The 16,210-nt window shown below is 49.7% G+C and overlaps 1 protein-coding gene across 2 annotated transcripts in view; it reads left to right on the forward strand.

The window, feature by feature from the left end:
• The window catches only part of LOC147640935 (glycolate oxidase 1-like), a 52,089-nt gene that overhangs the window by 384 nt on the left and 35,495 nt on the right, over positions 1–16,210 (forward strand). For both annotated transcript variants that reach the window (XM_086816670.1, XM_086816677.1), the window contains exons 2-4: positions 1–179; positions 262–386; positions 467–513. The exon at positions 1–179 is cut by the window's left edge and continues 61 nt beyond it. In XM_086816670.1, coding sequence (XP_086672796.1) covers positions 37–179; positions 262–386; positions 467–513 — 315 coding nt within the window. In that variant the 5' untranslated portion in view covers positions 1–36. The remainder of the gene's footprint in view (positions 180–261; positions 387–466; positions 514–16,210) is intronic.

Below are 16,210 nucleotides of genomic sequence, written 5' to 3' on the forward strand. Positions count from 1 at the left end.
CACGACAAAGGATCTGTTCATCACACGAGTTTAACCATGTCTACTATGGTGGTGAATGTGTCGGAATACGAGGCATTGGCAAAGGAGAAGCTGCCAAAGATGATCTTCGATTACTACGCATCCGGGGCTGAGGATCAGTACACTTTGAGAGACAACAGGAGTGCCTTTGAGAGAGTATGGTAATGTGCCAACCACTGTGTATGGAACAATTTAGTAATTTGTTTTTCCAAGTTTGACATGGAATTGTCACTATGGTAATAGGTTTTGCCCTCGGATACTCATTGATGTGTCCAAGGTTGACTTGACCACAACAGTTCTGGGGTTTAAGATCTCCATGCCGATCATGGTTGCCCCTACTGCGATGCAAAAGATGGCACATCCAGAAGGTATCACTTGACCTCAAACATGTTCGCTTCTCCTTGTAATCGGCTCCATCCATGTCAGTAACATGTGCAAATTATCTCAGGCGAACTAGCAACTGCAAGAGCTGTATCGTCTGCTGGAACAATCATGGTATGTGTTCATAATAGCTGTAATTATTACTATAGGCCATTCATTTACTATGCATGCAAATTGTATTTCGATCTCTAGATCAACTTCTCCTCGACTTGTATGGGCCTAACTCAACTTCTCCGCAACTTCTTCTATGGGTCCTTTCTCTGGTGAATGGGTCACATGCTGGAGTGAGTTTGGAACATTGAAAAGGAATGTTACATGTATATGATATTACTAGAATGATGTCTAGGCTGAGCCAAAAGTTATGAGAGGAAAACATGGCAAGGAAAACTTTCAGTCGCTTGTGTGTGTATGTGTGTGTGTTTCTCTCTCTTTTTCCCATTATATTAATTTTCTTTCAGTTTTCCATGGCTCGATATATACTTTCTCTCTCTCTCATTATATTAATTTTCTTTCAGTTTTCCATTGCTCGGTATATACTTTGGTCTCATAGACCAGGAGGACAGCATGACATGCATTGCCCCCCCCCCCCCCCCCCCGCCCCTCCTCCTCTCCTTCACATCTACTGCGCCCCCTTCCTCTCTGTCCCCTGCCGCTTGCGCGCACCCCCCCCCTCTCCTTCGCGGCCTGCTGCGCCCCCTCTCTCTCTCTGCCTCTTCCACCCCCATCGTTCACCGCCTCCCCCCTGCGCAGTTGCGCCCCTGCCCCTGCCAGCCTGTCCCCCCCCCCCCCCTCTCATTGTGTCTGCCCCCGCCCTCCCTTTGTTCCGCCTCTCCCTCTCCAGTGGCTGGCCCGGCCCCCCTTTCCTTTGCGCCTATTCCTTTCCCCCTTCTCTCTCATGCTTCCAGCCTCCCCCCCTCCACCCCCCTTTTTTTCTCCTCGTTTTCTTTCCTTGCTTCCTTTTATCCTCCCTCTCCATCCTCCTGCAGGTTCTCTGTCAGTTTCTTCGGGGTGTTTATTCAGTTTCGACAAGCCTCAGCAATTTTTGGTCTAATCCCTCAGGAGGACTTAATGGCAGCCGCTCCGTCAACTCCGAGCGAGGCCACCGTTGCTTGTTTATCTTTTTCCGAAGTGGACCTTCAGATCCTCGCCACGACTATTGTAGCACTAGAGGCCTCCACACTGGTATGCAAAATTATTTGTAGCCGCCCTGTGCACGGATAACTCAGGGATCTTTTACAGGCGAGCCTCATTGGCGCGCCTTCAAAGATCACAGACATTCACCCTTTGGGGCGCAGCTACTACCAGGTGGAGTTCGAGTCATTAGAGGTGTCAAACTGAGTCATGCAGCTGAGCCCCCTTGCATTGCGTACGACGCAGGCCTTCTTTGTGCGGTGGCAGCACGGCTTCGACCCTGCAAGTTGACCCACTTGCTGGCATGTCGGGCTTCCCAGTGAGAGTTTGCTTCCCAAGCCCTCAGGAAGGAATGCCTTCCGCTTCTTTGTGCGGTGGCAGCACGGCTTCGACCCTGCGGTTGACCCACTTGCTGGTGTGTCGGGCTTCCTAGTGAGAGTTTGCTTCCCAAGCCCTTAGGAAGGAATGCCTTCCGCTTCCCCTGGTGATTTGTGGTGCCATCGGGAGAGTGATGAAATCCCCCCCCATAGTTGCCTTAGCCCTTGCACAGGTAGTCGGGATTCCATCCCTCCTCATCTCTGTCGCCTTGCCGAATTTAGTGCCCCACTTTATATCTATTCCATGCCTTAGGGGAGACCGCATCCTTCAGCGAGTGGAGTATTCAGGCCTCCCCCCCCCCCCCCCCCGATCGTATCCTAGACAGATCCTCACTAGGGGGTAGGGAGAGCGGCAGATTCTCAGGCAGCGGAGCACCAGGTTCCGACCGCCGCGGACAACACAGTTGCCGGAGAGTGGTGGACCACTAGGGCTGCGCATTGTCGGCGAGCGCATTAGGCTTGCAGAGATCAAGAGGATTTGGTTCTGTCAGAGAATCGTTATGAGCATTTATCACAGCACCCTCCTGTCGGTGACGGGCCCCTCCTGTCCACTGAGCAGCCCCCTCCGACCCCTTTGATTTGGCGGCCGATTCCCCATTGAGAGCCTTCCCCTGACTCTTAGCATCTTGTGAGGTCGTTAGACCCCACTGCCCCCCCGTGAGCCTCTCCCAGCAACCTTCCTCTCTGACGGACCTCTCCCCGCAGCACCCCTCTCTGACCTCTCCGCCTCCGCCTCCGCCTCCTCCCCCGCCTCCGCCCCCTCCTCTGCCTTCCTCGTCGCCGTCTTTGCACGTAATAGTTTCTTCAGCCCTATTCTCCACATTAGAGCCCTCCCTCCCCCCACCCTTCTCCTCTCCAGAGCACTCCCGCCGCCCCCCAACAGCCCCCGACCCGAAGCGGAGGCAGTTGGTGGATTATAGTTTCTTCCGTTGTCTTTCGGCGGAAGGGACGTATATTTTCGAGGAGACAGTAGCACCTCTTTGGATATGTGTGGTCTTCCACCACTCTAGACCCTCCACGCCAGAGAATGGCGTGATGATCTTCTCATTCCCTTTGAGTGCAGCTCTTGGGACTGAGTGGGACTTAGAGTCGGTGAATGCCGCCATCCAGGGTCAGGCAGTTGAGCTATCTCATCATCTTCACGATCTTCGCATCACCGATGCACTCACCCATCTATGGCCACTGGCTAGGATGGAGCTTGGCGGCTGAGTCCACAATAGGGACCAGGCTAGGGAGATGGTGGCCTCTAGCCTGGAGGTGCTGCTCTTTGTGTTCATGCATACTTCGGTCGCAGTACCTCTCCCCCCCTCTTACAGGTACCTCCATTGTGATAGATGGAGTCCAGAGTACGCATATTCTCGTTCTTGGAAGGAATGGCGTCACATGGAGGACAGGATCCGCGCCCACTTGGCATGCCTTCGCCCCAGGATGGATTGTGATTATTCCCCATCTAAACCCTCGCCCAAGACTCTTCGAGTGGAGAGCAGCTCCGTGAGTTCCACCTCACACAGAGATTGATATGTGGATAGTCTCGTGGAATATATAGGGTTTAGGGGGGCCTCAGTGCTTTCACAGAAGAGGTGTCCTAAGAGGAGAGCTTCAGAGAGCCTAAGTGGGGGGACCTATTGATATTCTTTTCCTCCAGGAGCATCATATCTCAGAGGGTCTTACCCGCCAATGCGGGAAGATTTTACCTGGCAGGAATCATACTTTTTGGTCTCCATCCTTTGGCCCTTCAGGGACACAAGGTGGAGTTTGCATCTCTGTCAGTGAGCAGCTTTTGCTGGCCGTGACAGGCTCAAGAGTCATTGTCCCGGGGCGAGCACAGTGGGTCACCATTCTGATTGGAGAGGATAGTGTTGGCTCCTCAATGTTTATGCCCCGAATGCGGTTGCAGGTAGAGCCCCCTTTTGGAGCATAGTTTGATAGGCCCTTCCCCAAGTTGACTTTTGGTGCATGGGTGGCGATTTCAACATGATAGAGGCAGCAGAGGATAGACTTGGAGGCGGTACGGCCACAATCTCAGGATTCGAGTACTCTGCCTGGGAGGAGCTAATACTGGTACTTATGGGATAGGATCCTTGGCAGCTGCCAGAGTTTGGGCGCAGTCCTTGGGAGCCTCTGCTTCTCACCGGCCCCTACCTTTCTAGACTTGCCAGGTTCTACGTTGATGAGTGGGCTTGCAGCCATGGAGGCATGATTGGTATCTTGGCAGGCACTTCTTTTTCAGATCACGCCTCGGTTATTCTATCCCTTGAGGACCCCTGGAGGCACAACAGGCATGTGAGCTCTAGGATTCCGGACAACCTCATTCAGGACTTCGAGATCTGCAGCATGATAGAGCAGATTTGGACGGGACTGGACTTTACGTTAGGTTCTGTTGCATGCACACTGGATGTTGGCCTAGGGGAGATCAACGGTTTCTTGTAGGAGGCAGCCCATAGTAGATTGGAGGGATTTCGAGAGCAGGAGCGGAGTTTGAGGAGGGGCCTGGCCTCTTTATAGCGGCTTTTGGAGCGTTCCCTAGATAGCCCATGGATTGAGAGTCAGCTTGCTGCCACCCGCATGGAGATTAGATCCATAGAGAAGAGGAGGGTGGAGTACAATACCATGCCAGGTTCTTTCTGGACCCAGGTTGGGGACAGAGTCACAGGAGACTTCTTCGAGATAGCTGGCCCCCACAGGAGGAGAGATGGTATTTGCAGGCTACGTGGCCAGGATGGAGCTATTGTTTTTGACCCCCCTCATGTGAGAGCTATTGCCCACTGATTTCTTTCGTTCCCTCCTCACAGGTGCCCCATTATCCCCACAAGTGATGGATGCGCGCGAGAGGGTTTGGCGGCACACGAGAGAGGTGGTTCTCCCCTCTCTTTGGTCCTACTTATTGACTCCATTCATAGCAGAGGAGTTGGCGGAGGCGATGCCGGCATTACCAAGGGGCAAATGTCCGGGGCAGACGGGCTTCCAGTCTCTTTCTTTTTGCACCACTGGGACCTCATGGAAGGCGACCTTTAAGCTGCCTTCAACGAGATTATGATCACATGTGCCATGCTAGAGAGGCTCTCAGAGGGCTTGATTCACTTGATTCCCAAGGAGGGGGTGACAGATTGGAGATCCGCAGTCTCTTTCTTTTTGCACCACTGGGACCTCATGGAAGGCGGCCTTTAAGTTGCCTTCAATGAGATTATGATCACATGTGCCATGCTAGAGAGGCTCTCAGAGGGCTCGATTCACTTGATTCCCAAGGAGGGGGGTGACAGATTGGAGATCCGATAGTGGAGACCCATCACTCTTCTAGGGATTGCCTATAAGATCTTGGCTAAGGCCATCAGGAAGAGACTTTAGCCCTTTCTCCCGGATTTGATTCATGACACTCAGACCGGCTTTGTTCAGGATCGGAGCATTCTGGACAACACTTTCACCTTCTGGGAGGCTATAGCTTCGGCCAGGATGCGACAGCAGGACCTCATAGAGCTACTCCTAGACTTTGAGAAAGCTTATGATAGGGTGGATTGGAGCTTTCTGGAGGGCACGATGAGCCGGATGGGATTCCCCATGGAGTGGATTCGTGGAGTCTCATGACTTTACTCAGCATGACACAGCCAGGTTCTCATTCAAGGAGCCCATGGCGACAGATTCCCCCTTTCCCCTGCTTGGTTTGGCAGGGCTGTCCTTTGGCACCTTACCTCTTCTTATTGGTCGCCGAGGCCATGAGTAGTTCTCTCTCAGCCCAGGTGACTGGGCTTCAACGATTGAGTTTTCCCCTTCGCACGCAGGAGGAGCTGCTTGACTTAGAGTTTGCAGACGACACAGTAGCCTTCCTCGCAGGAGATGTGGGGAATCTCCAGAGATTCCCAGAGGCGATCGAGATTTTCTGCTGTGCACCAGGAGCACGGATCAATTGGCACAAGTCGTGTGATTTTTGGGTAGGCTTAGCATCGCCCTGACTTGACGCCCAGTTGAGGCTTTCTAGTGGATCCCGAGGGGCACTCCAGTTTGCTATCTTGGTTGCCAGGTGGCTTGCCCCGCTCCTTCTGAGTATTTGGAAGAAGCTTCTATACTGGAGTTCTGCGAGGCCCTCCCTAGCAGGTAGAGTGGTGATGGCGAGCCAGGTTCTTCTAGCCACCATGTGGTACATCACTTCGTGCTGGGCCTTATCTCAGGCATGTATTGGCCAGGTACAACGATTGATCTGGAACTTCTTATGGGCCGGCAGTGATGGGAGGCGAGCCAGGGCCAAGGTGGCATGGAGAGTGATTATTTAGCCACATCGTAGAGGGGGGCTAGGCCTCATTGACCCTGCTATTCAGAGCCGTGTCCTGCTGGGCAAGCTGATTATTAGAGGACTCCTTCCTAGTGGTGAGCCATGGAAGGATTTCTTATTGGCCTGGATTTCAGCTTGCACCCCGAGTCTTGGGGGCCCTCGGCTGCAGAGCACCAGATGGATTTTCACAGAGATGCGGGCCCGCGGTTTAGTCCAGCTTTTGAGGACAGATTTGCAGCCAGCTTACTTCGAGCTTGGGATCATCTCAGGCCGGCCCTTAGACAGATTGCTCTGGCAGCCTTAGAGGAGCGGCTTTGGCAGCCTTTGGTCTGGAACCCCCCTGATCCGTTTACCCAGTGGCCACATGTTGGGGGCCCAACCACATGTATCATGGGGCGCCTTGAGCAGGGGACCAACTAGGTCTCTTGGAGATTGGATCACACACAGATAGCTACCCTCGGAGGTGCAAGAGAGAGGCCTGATAGGGGTCCGGGGTAGAGACAGGCTCAACATTGACATCGACTCAGCTATCCCCCAGGAGTGGCTGACTCCTATCCCAGACCCCCCCCCCCCCCCCAAAGTGTGGTTAGGTGTGTTCACCAGACATGATATACTCGTGGCGGTCCATGGAGTAGATGAGGACAGTGGTCTGCTCACTTTTTCTATTGGATCCCATGGCAGACTCGAGAGATTCGAGCTTCCCATAGAGGACGTTAAGGGCTGCACCTTGCAGAGAGCGAGGGTGATTGGCTTTCGGGCATGGGAGTGGCACATAGATCCACCACTGGTCAAGGTGGCCAGGGAGAGATTCTGGCGACTATGGATATGGGAGTGCTGACCTCTCACGCGTCTACAGTGGGATCCAGGGGAGTGGACTTGGCACGACACCGATGATCGGGAGGAGACTCTGGATGCCCCCTTCTTTGCATACATTGCACGGCTCAACCACCGTAGGATCCAGATGCCAGAGATTGATGGCGCCCGGCAGCAGTAGCACATTGGTAGTCATAGGGCCTCTCACCGCGTCTCCTTTCAGATTTCTGGAAGCGGTTATGGGATAGTTTTCGGCCTAGAAAGATCACCCTCTTTCTTTGGTTGAGCCGCTAATGGCACACAGGAGCTTGGCGGTTGGCACTTGGCTGGCAGTTGGAGGTAGGCCGGTAGCTTGCCTGCGGGCGTCCACCCTCAGGAGTCTCAGAGACACTGTCTTTGGGAGTGCCCGAAGGCTCAGCAGATCTGGCAGCGGATTCTCCGCATCTTTACTATGGACAGGGACTCGAATCATTACATGGGGCATTGTCGCTTGGGCCACTGAGGCTGCGGTGGGGTGGGCTGGCTCTTCAGGTCTCTCACCATAGTATCTCGGAAGTACTAGTCACAGCCCCACCTACTACATACAGATCACGGGCGACTAGGCTCATGCCAGAGATGGGAGATTTGCAGCAACATTGCAGCCTAGCACATTTGGTGTGCTTGATGCAGCGAGGCCATCGAGTGTACCCATACACTGCCTGCTGAGTCCATCAGGAGCATTTGGCTCGACATCATTCATACCTTCCGTGGTCAAGGGGGGAAGCTTTAGGGATGTTCTGACCGCATGAGGAAGCGGCGGGAAGCTTTCTTGAGGCTATGGGGGCTTGGCCCTTTTTTCACAGACAGAGGCGGTGACCCCACTTGGCACTATAGACCAAGTGTGTGGTTGTCCCCCCCCGTATGAGATAGCCTTCTCCTCACAGAGCGGCCAGCCGGAAGGAGAAGGGTCTCTTCCCTTTATGATCATGTGGTTCCCGCCCATATATGAGGCGAGTTTGTATCTGGCCCTTTGTGGCTGTTTTTTCAGTAACTAATGGAAGGATCTTTTTTCGGGAAAAAAAAATAAGGTATGCATTTTTGCATTTGCAACCAATTAGGGTTACTGGTTCTTTTGCATCTGCAGCCAGTTTGGTGCAAGTGTATTAGGGTTTCCCACAACCAAAATAAGTCTAAATCTTTGTAGACCAAAATAAATCTAAATCTTTGTAGACCAATGTTGCCACCAAGTAACAGCTTCCCCCGTGAGTTGAGGTGCTGCCACATGGACTTTGTCTTGTGGATCTGTGATTTTAGCTAATGGAAAATGTGCTTCAAATTGATGAATAAACTAAGTAACAGCAGCATGATCACACTTACCATCATACTTAGGAAAGTTTGGTGAAGTTCGGATGATGGTGGTGGTTGGGGTGGTGGAGGACAAAGGTTTTGGAGCCATCTTGGGAAGCGATGCCAAAATTTGTGCCATCGTCTGGTGATGTTGGATTTGCGTAGCCTCCGAGTTGAGTCTTTGCTGGAACTGTCGGTCGGGTTCTTCTGGATGGCATTGGTCTTCCTCATACTTGCGTGTGGCTTTCTTATCCCTTTGTTCCTCCGCACGTTTGTTTTCTTCTTTCTTTTTTTTCTTTTTCAGCTTTTCTTCCTAATTCTTCACGCCTTTCGTCGTATTCTCTTCTTTGTTCCTCCAAACCGAAGAACATTTTTGCCAGATATGAGAGGCCTTCTTTGGGCTTCTCTTTTTCTCTTGCAAGTTGCATCTTTAATGAATTTATTTGCTCCATCATTGTTCTCAGGAGCTCTTCTGTGCTTGGCAAAAGCGTACTTTCTTTTGGTGTGTCGCTTTGGAGGCTTTGTGCCTCCACAACTTCTTACTTGCTTTCTTCTTGATGAGATGTCTCTCCCGACATGGTGGAGGCCTTGGAGTTTTTCCCGGATCGCACTATTACCGTCCACCGGATGCTCTCACTTCTTTAGGTAGCTGAGGTGGGTCACCAACCTGATGCTCTAATATTGATGTTACATGCACTGAGGTTGATCGTGGTAACGCACAAGTAGCCTTCTTTAAACCTTTACTTTGGTGAGATCTTTAGCATCCATCACTGAGAGAGAGAGAGAGAGAGAGAGAGAGAGAGAGAGAGAGTAGATGACATAGTATCGGGTCCCAAATACCCACTGAACCCCCTCCCCCCCTACCTATTTGCTCATATTACTTCTTTGGAGAATTGCTGTACAATGCTTTAGAACAAGATCTAAGATTGCACAATGCAAGGACGAGGAAGACGGTACATCGGCTGAGAATCCACCAATCCAAGGGCACTGTAGTAGACTCTTCTGGGCCACTTATGCAAGTCTAGGATAGCTAAAGGACTGCACATTTGGTGGCTGAATGTTGAAGAGAACTTCAGGGCTTTGTCTAGAGAGGTAGGATGCTGAATGCTGGCTTGAAGACTGAAATTTGCTTGATGACCTGATTTTTGAGGAATGATTTATGGCTGAATACAAGCGCTTGCTTATATATGGTGTTATGCTGCTGGTCAGCCAGTCAAACAGCCATCGGCCAGTTCATCTAGAAAAATAAATGCTAAAATAGCATTTAATGCTGCACACAGATCTACTATCCCTAGTGATGCTGTCGACCAGTCCTTTATGCCCTCTGTTGGAATATATATCATCTCCAGAGGGTCTACATACACCTTTTCATGCTTGTACTGGTCATTTTATGAGACCCTGCATTAGCATATTCTAGCAGATATTATTTGGGATTTTTCTACCATTTTTTATAGCATTTTTATGCTACAAGACAGCTGTCGGCCTGCCACAGCTGGCTGACCAGCTCTTAGGAGGGATATATAAGGGTGCACACCCTTCCTCTCAGTTTCCATCTCATTCTTGCATGTCTGCTGGAGGTCATTGGCTGTTGCAACAGTCTCTTATACTTGTAAGCACCTACGGGCTTCCCTCGTGCTCATTTTCAGCAATAATCAAATGTTTCCAGCCTTCTACAGTTTGTGCTTTGGGCCTACAACCTGTGTTAGCTCTTTCTTTCATGGTATCAACGCCAAACGCTGATCTACAGGCAAGGAATTGCTGCGTTTTTCTGTTTGGAGCAGAGGCTTCATCAATTTGCTGTGTTTTCTGTATCTGTACTGTTGGACTGCTGCGTTTTTGCTGTTGGAGGCTGAAGCTCTCTACTAGGTGCTGAGGATAGGGTTCCTGAGAGATTTGCTGACTCCATTTCTCTTTTTCCACCCTCCCTCCCTTTCTTCTTTCTCTCGTCTTGCTGTGCACAACTTGAGAGGAGGCTATTTGCTGTTTTTTTATAGCCCTCTTTCTTAAGAGAAGGTTTCTTGTCAGAGGACATGGCATCAGGAGATTTCTCTACTGCTGCGCCTTCTCCCGTTGATACTCTAATGTCACGTGCACACCATTCAGGTGTACAGTGACATGGCATCATTTTATGGCATCATAAACATCATCAGGATTTATCAGGCATTATTCAGGCATTTAAATGAATATTTTCAGCATGTACCACATGGTATGAGTTGGATTCAGCATTGTAGCATCATATTAATCATCTAGACAAGCATTGGGACATGGTGGAGGCAGCCGACGGCATGTTTACTTCAGCCGACTAGCATTATATACCATTTATGGTATTTATGGGAGTTATGAGCATTTCAGTACTGGCCGACTGCAGCCAAGCTGGCTGACCAGCCTTATTTTTGCTATATAAAGCAGGCGCCTCTATTCCAGACACCATCCCAGCATTCAGCAAAGTGTCTCCAGCGTTTCTCCTCCAGGAAGCCTTGGGAGCAGCATATTCAGCCACGCATCAGCATTCAGTACATCATCTTCGGCAAACGCATCTATCTCCTCAGCGTTTCCTTCCCAGGTAACAGGAGTACATCTGCGTTTCAGCATCACATCAGCATTGCTTCAGTCCCAAAGCCATCCCTTCAGCGTTTCCTTCCCAGGAGACAAGGGAAAGACAGTGGGATAGCAGTTCATTTAGCATATCAGCATATTCAGCATCATAGATCTATTCAGATCTCATTGTAACCGCATTCATCATCTAATATAGCTGCATTGCATTGACACATATTTGTCTATCTCTTAAACATCATTAAGTGCAGTTTAGTTAGACTAAGGTTGTGTTTACGACGGTCAAAGACCTCTACATGTCACATCTAACTCCTCCATTGCTTGGATCCCCTGCTCTTGCTCCGCATGTGGTTCCTCTTCCCAATCTTTCTTCTTTGAGTTTCTCTCATCCAGGTCTTGCTCCCACCCCTACCCCTACCCATATACCATCCTACAATCCTCCTGAGGTTAGTGACTCCATGAAGCTTAAAGCAACCAACTATCATACTCCTTTCTACACTCAGTTATTGCTAGAAGGAGCCGGTGTGTGGACGTCCATCTCCACACCTCACTTGGTGGACCCTGCTTTGAGAAGCATATTGGATGCTCAGGCCCGTCTTATCATCATCCATTGCATGACTCCGTCTATACAGGCACAATTTATCTCTACTCGGAGTAATGCTCATCAGATGTGGACAGAGATCCAGAGGAGGTATGGGAGAGTTTCGACAGTGAAGATTGCATTAAATTAATCCCACAAATATTAAACAGGCACAAACCATTGCCAACTCATGACTAGGCGTAAGTATCCCAGCATGTATGTAAGTTGAAGAAGGCTTTGTATGGCTTGAAGCAAGCAACATGTGCTTGGACAAAAAAGATAATCAAGAATCTCATAAGCATTGGTTTTCATGTGGGAACATCAAATTCATCACTATATATACAAAGATGATAGTATATGGTATTGTGGTGATTATCATCTATGTAGATGACTTGATTGTGACAAGTGATTCAAGCAAGGATATTGCTAATGTGAAAGCTTCATTATGTGGTGGATTTGATGAGAAAGACTTGGGAGAATTGAGATACTCTCTTGGCATTGAAATGGTAAAAACAAAGAAAGGCATTTGGTTGGTTTAAAGGTAATATGCATTAATATGCTAGCAAAATATGGCATGATAGGGTGTAATCCAATGAGCATAAAATGCAATTAATGAGTCCGATAACATGGTTGAGAAGATTGGAGAGTTCACCCGTATCAAGCTGTAGCTTGAGGAGTACGGGAGCACAATCAACAATCCTATCCATAAACTTCTTGGTAAATTGCTTGCTTCCTTTAATTCTTTTAGGGATAATATTTACTTCCGTGAACCTCTTTCCCCTTTTGAGGAAGTCGTGAGCTATATCCACGCGACAAGTGCATGCTTTGCGGAAAAGGCAAGTCGGAGTCTTTTTGTTGCCTCTGACGGACAAGGGCAAAGGCAAAGGCGGAAAAGGAAACTCCAGCAACAACAAAGGCAAAGGCAAGGGTAAACATGATTCAAAGGAGTCCAAGGACAAAAGCAATGAATGTGATTATTGTGGCAGGATAGGTTATATTGAGGCTTGTTGCTTTGCTTGTCATGATGACTCTCGAGCAGCCAAAGCCAAGTAAAAAGCCCAGGATACTTCCAAAGCATCTAATGTCACCAATTGGCCGACCATTTGGTCCATCTCCAGATTTGTGTCTTGTTCACTTGAGGCCAGGCCGGTGTCTCATGTGAAGAGGCAAGTATTTTTGCTTAACATGGACGGGAGCCAGACTGGTGCCACCCGTGTATGACCTGAACTGTGTTCTATCCATGGGATTGTCACGCCATGGAAGAGCCAGTATTTGTGCCATGTCTTGCCTATGGGACTACCACTCCATAGGGAGGCTCGTGCCTGGAGCTGTGTTTTACCTATGGGACTGTCACTCCATAGGAAGACCGAGATTTATGTTTTCTGTCGTGCCATTTTTGTGCCGAGCGATAGATGTTTTGTACTTGTTCCATGAACGGGAGATATGTCCATGATACTATTTGCACATGCATTCATGTTTTGCATGTTTGAAATTGTTTTCACATGACTTGTATTCTTGTGTTCGCCTGTTTGACGTGCCACTTACTGAGCGGGGACGCCTGCGAGTGAGTTGTGAAGTTTGCTATGTCTTCTGACGAGTTTTGTTGCATGTGAACAGGTGGTAAGTGTATTGCACTTGTTGGTTTAATAGCTTTCCTTTCTAACCTTTCATTTTATAAGGTCATTTAAAAGTGGGCACCCATTAGGGGCACCCACATATGGGCCAAGGTGGGGAGGGAAACCCCCACACTTAACCCTTTATATGTGTGGGGGTGGGTGCATGGCCACCTACCCACACCACACCTTGAAGCTGGCCGCCCCCATGCAAGCGTGGGGAGCCGGCCAGCTGTGGTCGTGTGCTTCCCCTCCAATCACCTACAAAGAGGCGACCATCTCTCAGCATCCGACAGAGGATTGTGCGCCTCCTCCTCCTCCTCAGGCTACGCCACCTCCACCTCCACAAGCAGACGGCTGCGCATGCTCTCTAGCAGGCGGCTGTCTCCTTTCCATCGGCGGCGGCTCCTCCTTCCTTGCAAGCGACTGCTCCTCCTCTCTAGCAGGCGGCTGTCTCCTTTCCATCGGCGGCTGCTCCTCCTTCCTTGCAAGCGGCTGTATCTCTTTTCCATCGGCGGCTGCTGCTCCTCCCATACAGGCGGCTGTACCTCCTCTGCTGGCGGCTGTGCCCCCTCCCCACAGGTGGCTACAGCCAGGTGTCTCTTGCCCATACAAGCGGCTGCGCCACCCTACAGGTGACTGCAGCAGGCGACTTTGCACTCTCCAGGCGGCAGCGCCTCCCACAGCAGGCTGCGCCTCCTCATCCTCCCCTTGTAGGCGGCTGCGCCTCCTCATCCTCCCCTTGCAGGCGGCTACGCCTCCTCCTCGTGCACAGCAGGCGGCTATGCTCGTGCACAGCAAGCGGCTATGCTCCTTTGCAGGCGGTTGCGCCTCCCTTCCATAGGCGGCATCTCCCTTCTTCAGGGTGGCTACACCTTCTCCACAGGCAGCTGCTCCTCATCCTCCTCGATAGGCTGCTGTGCCCTGGTGTCCCTCTCAAGTAGCTGCACACAAACACCTCGGGTATTTGTCTTCCATTAGCGAGCTACAAGTAAGTGGATTCAGATTTAAGTAAAGGATTTTGTTGTAAATCTGATAAAGGATTCTCTCTACCGCTAACACCCGTTCGGTGCCGGGTAGTCCAAACTCTTGGAGAACCACGGTCCATGGGTGCCGAGATCGGGAGGGAAAGGCGTTAGTACGGGAGCGCCTGTTTGTGCGTGGTCCTGGAACACCAGTGGGGCGCTCTCCGCGGATTCCAGTGAAGGCACAGGATCGTAGAGATTTGACCACTCAAGTGGTCGCACTGCTTCGAACATCTACTTCGAGTTTCTTGTTTGGTACTGTATTCATCTCAGTTGTACATGGACATCATCTGGTTCGTTGAACCCATGGAGCATTGTATTTGTTAAATACTCCCAATAATATATCATATATTGAGGGGGGGGTCGGCCCGTTCCGGCCCCAGTATTGGTGTCCATCTATCAACATTTCATTTCATTTCAATTTTCAGTTGTTATTAAGTTGTCCATTTCAAATTGTGATATTTAAGTTGTGCTATTACGCGTGTGGGTGTCCAACGGAGTCTATTCCCACTTGACGGGATCGGTTTCATCTTACGAGGACAACACCAAAGACAAGGGCAAGGACAAATTTTCAGAGGTGCATACATGGCAGTCACAAATTCATTCACTTCTTCACAGGATTCACTCCTCGTGATCCTGGAGATGACTTCTCCAGAAGATGTCAGTGACACACCTGAAGCGGTGGAATGGGTTGGTGATACTGGTGCTTCTGCCTACATGACCAATCAAGCCAATATCTTGGAGGACTACCAGACTCTCTTCTTCACTTCGCATCGGTGACAACTCTTCACTGCACCGGTGTTGGTAATGTTTCTTGGGGTTCCTCTGCCACCTTACATGATGTTTTGTATGTACCACGTATTTCCAAAATCTGTTTTCAATGTACAAAAGTTCTCAGAAGGGACTTGGTGTGTACTTTGATGATGAGGTCATTGAAGTGATCGACAAGACTCTCTCGGTTGTTTTCAATGGAGTCCATGATGGGGGTCTCTACAAGATCACCAACTTTTCTTCCCAAATCCCTCACACTGACTCACATATTCATCAGCTTTTCTCCCCCTTGATGGCTTTGGTTTTTGAGGTAGATACTTCTCTGTGGCATTCACGCTTCGGTCATGTTCCCATTGCTACCTTACAGAAGTTCCATTCTTAGCAGGTTGTCAGCGGACCATAGTAACATAAAAACCCGTTTTCCCCTCTTGAAACGGCACGAAACGTTTTTGGCACGAAACGTTTCGAAACAAAACGAAACCTGCCCATCGAAACAGTGTTTCGCCCAAATGTAAAGTGAGGTCAGAAAAACAGGCGGGAGGTTTTTTTTTTGCAAATGCGATTTTTGCCGTTGTTTCCATCTTTGTTTGCTGCCCGTTTGCCACTTCACGCATCCGACACTTCTTCTCGGCTGCAACTTGTTGCTCCGCCTCTTCTCCTTGTCCACTCCTTTTCGCTCCTTCACTTCTTCTCCTCCACTCCTCCTCTTCCTCTTTCTCTCTTCTCCTCCACGGTCCACCCCTCCTCTTCCCTCCTCCTCTTTCTCTCCTTTTCTTGTCTTCCAACTTTCTCTCCTTGTCTTAACTTCTTCCCTTTTCTTCTCACCTCGCTCTTCCCTTCCAACTTGTTTTTTTCCTCCTGTCTTTCTCTTCTTTTCTTGGCCAAATTTTGAAAATACCAAAAAACCTACTCCCAAAATCATGAATTTCATACCCACTAGTCCCAAAAATTGGATCTTCATCTTTCTGTTGGCTATGTTATAAATTTGGTATGTGTATATAAGAAGCGTCATTTCGAAACCTTTGCATTTCATCCAAAACAGATGAAACAAAACGAAACGAAACCTTCGAAACGACGAAACGGCGAAATGTTTCATGTTACTATGCAGCGGACTACCTCAACTCTTGTCTCTTTCACACATCTGCTTATCCTGCATGATGGGCAAGCATCATCGAGATGCATTTCCAGAGGAGGCCACTCATCGAGCAACTCGAAGACTGGAGCTTATACATGCAGATCTTGCGGGACCCATGGAGTTTGAGTCTCTTGGAGGGGCTCGATAATGATTTCACTTGCAAAGTCTAGGTATGTTTTTTGGCTCGCAAGTCAGATGCTTTTGTTAGTTTTAGGACTTGGAT

This window comes from Cibotium barometz, chromosome 2, assembly GCF_041138505.1.
Source record: "Cibotium barometz isolate CiBa-2024 chromosome 2, ASM4113850v1, whole genome shotgun sequence".
In the NCBI taxonomy this organism is placed as follows: domain Eukaryota; kingdom Viridiplantae; phylum Streptophyta; class Polypodiopsida; order Cyatheales; family Cibotiaceae; genus Cibotium; species Cibotium barometz.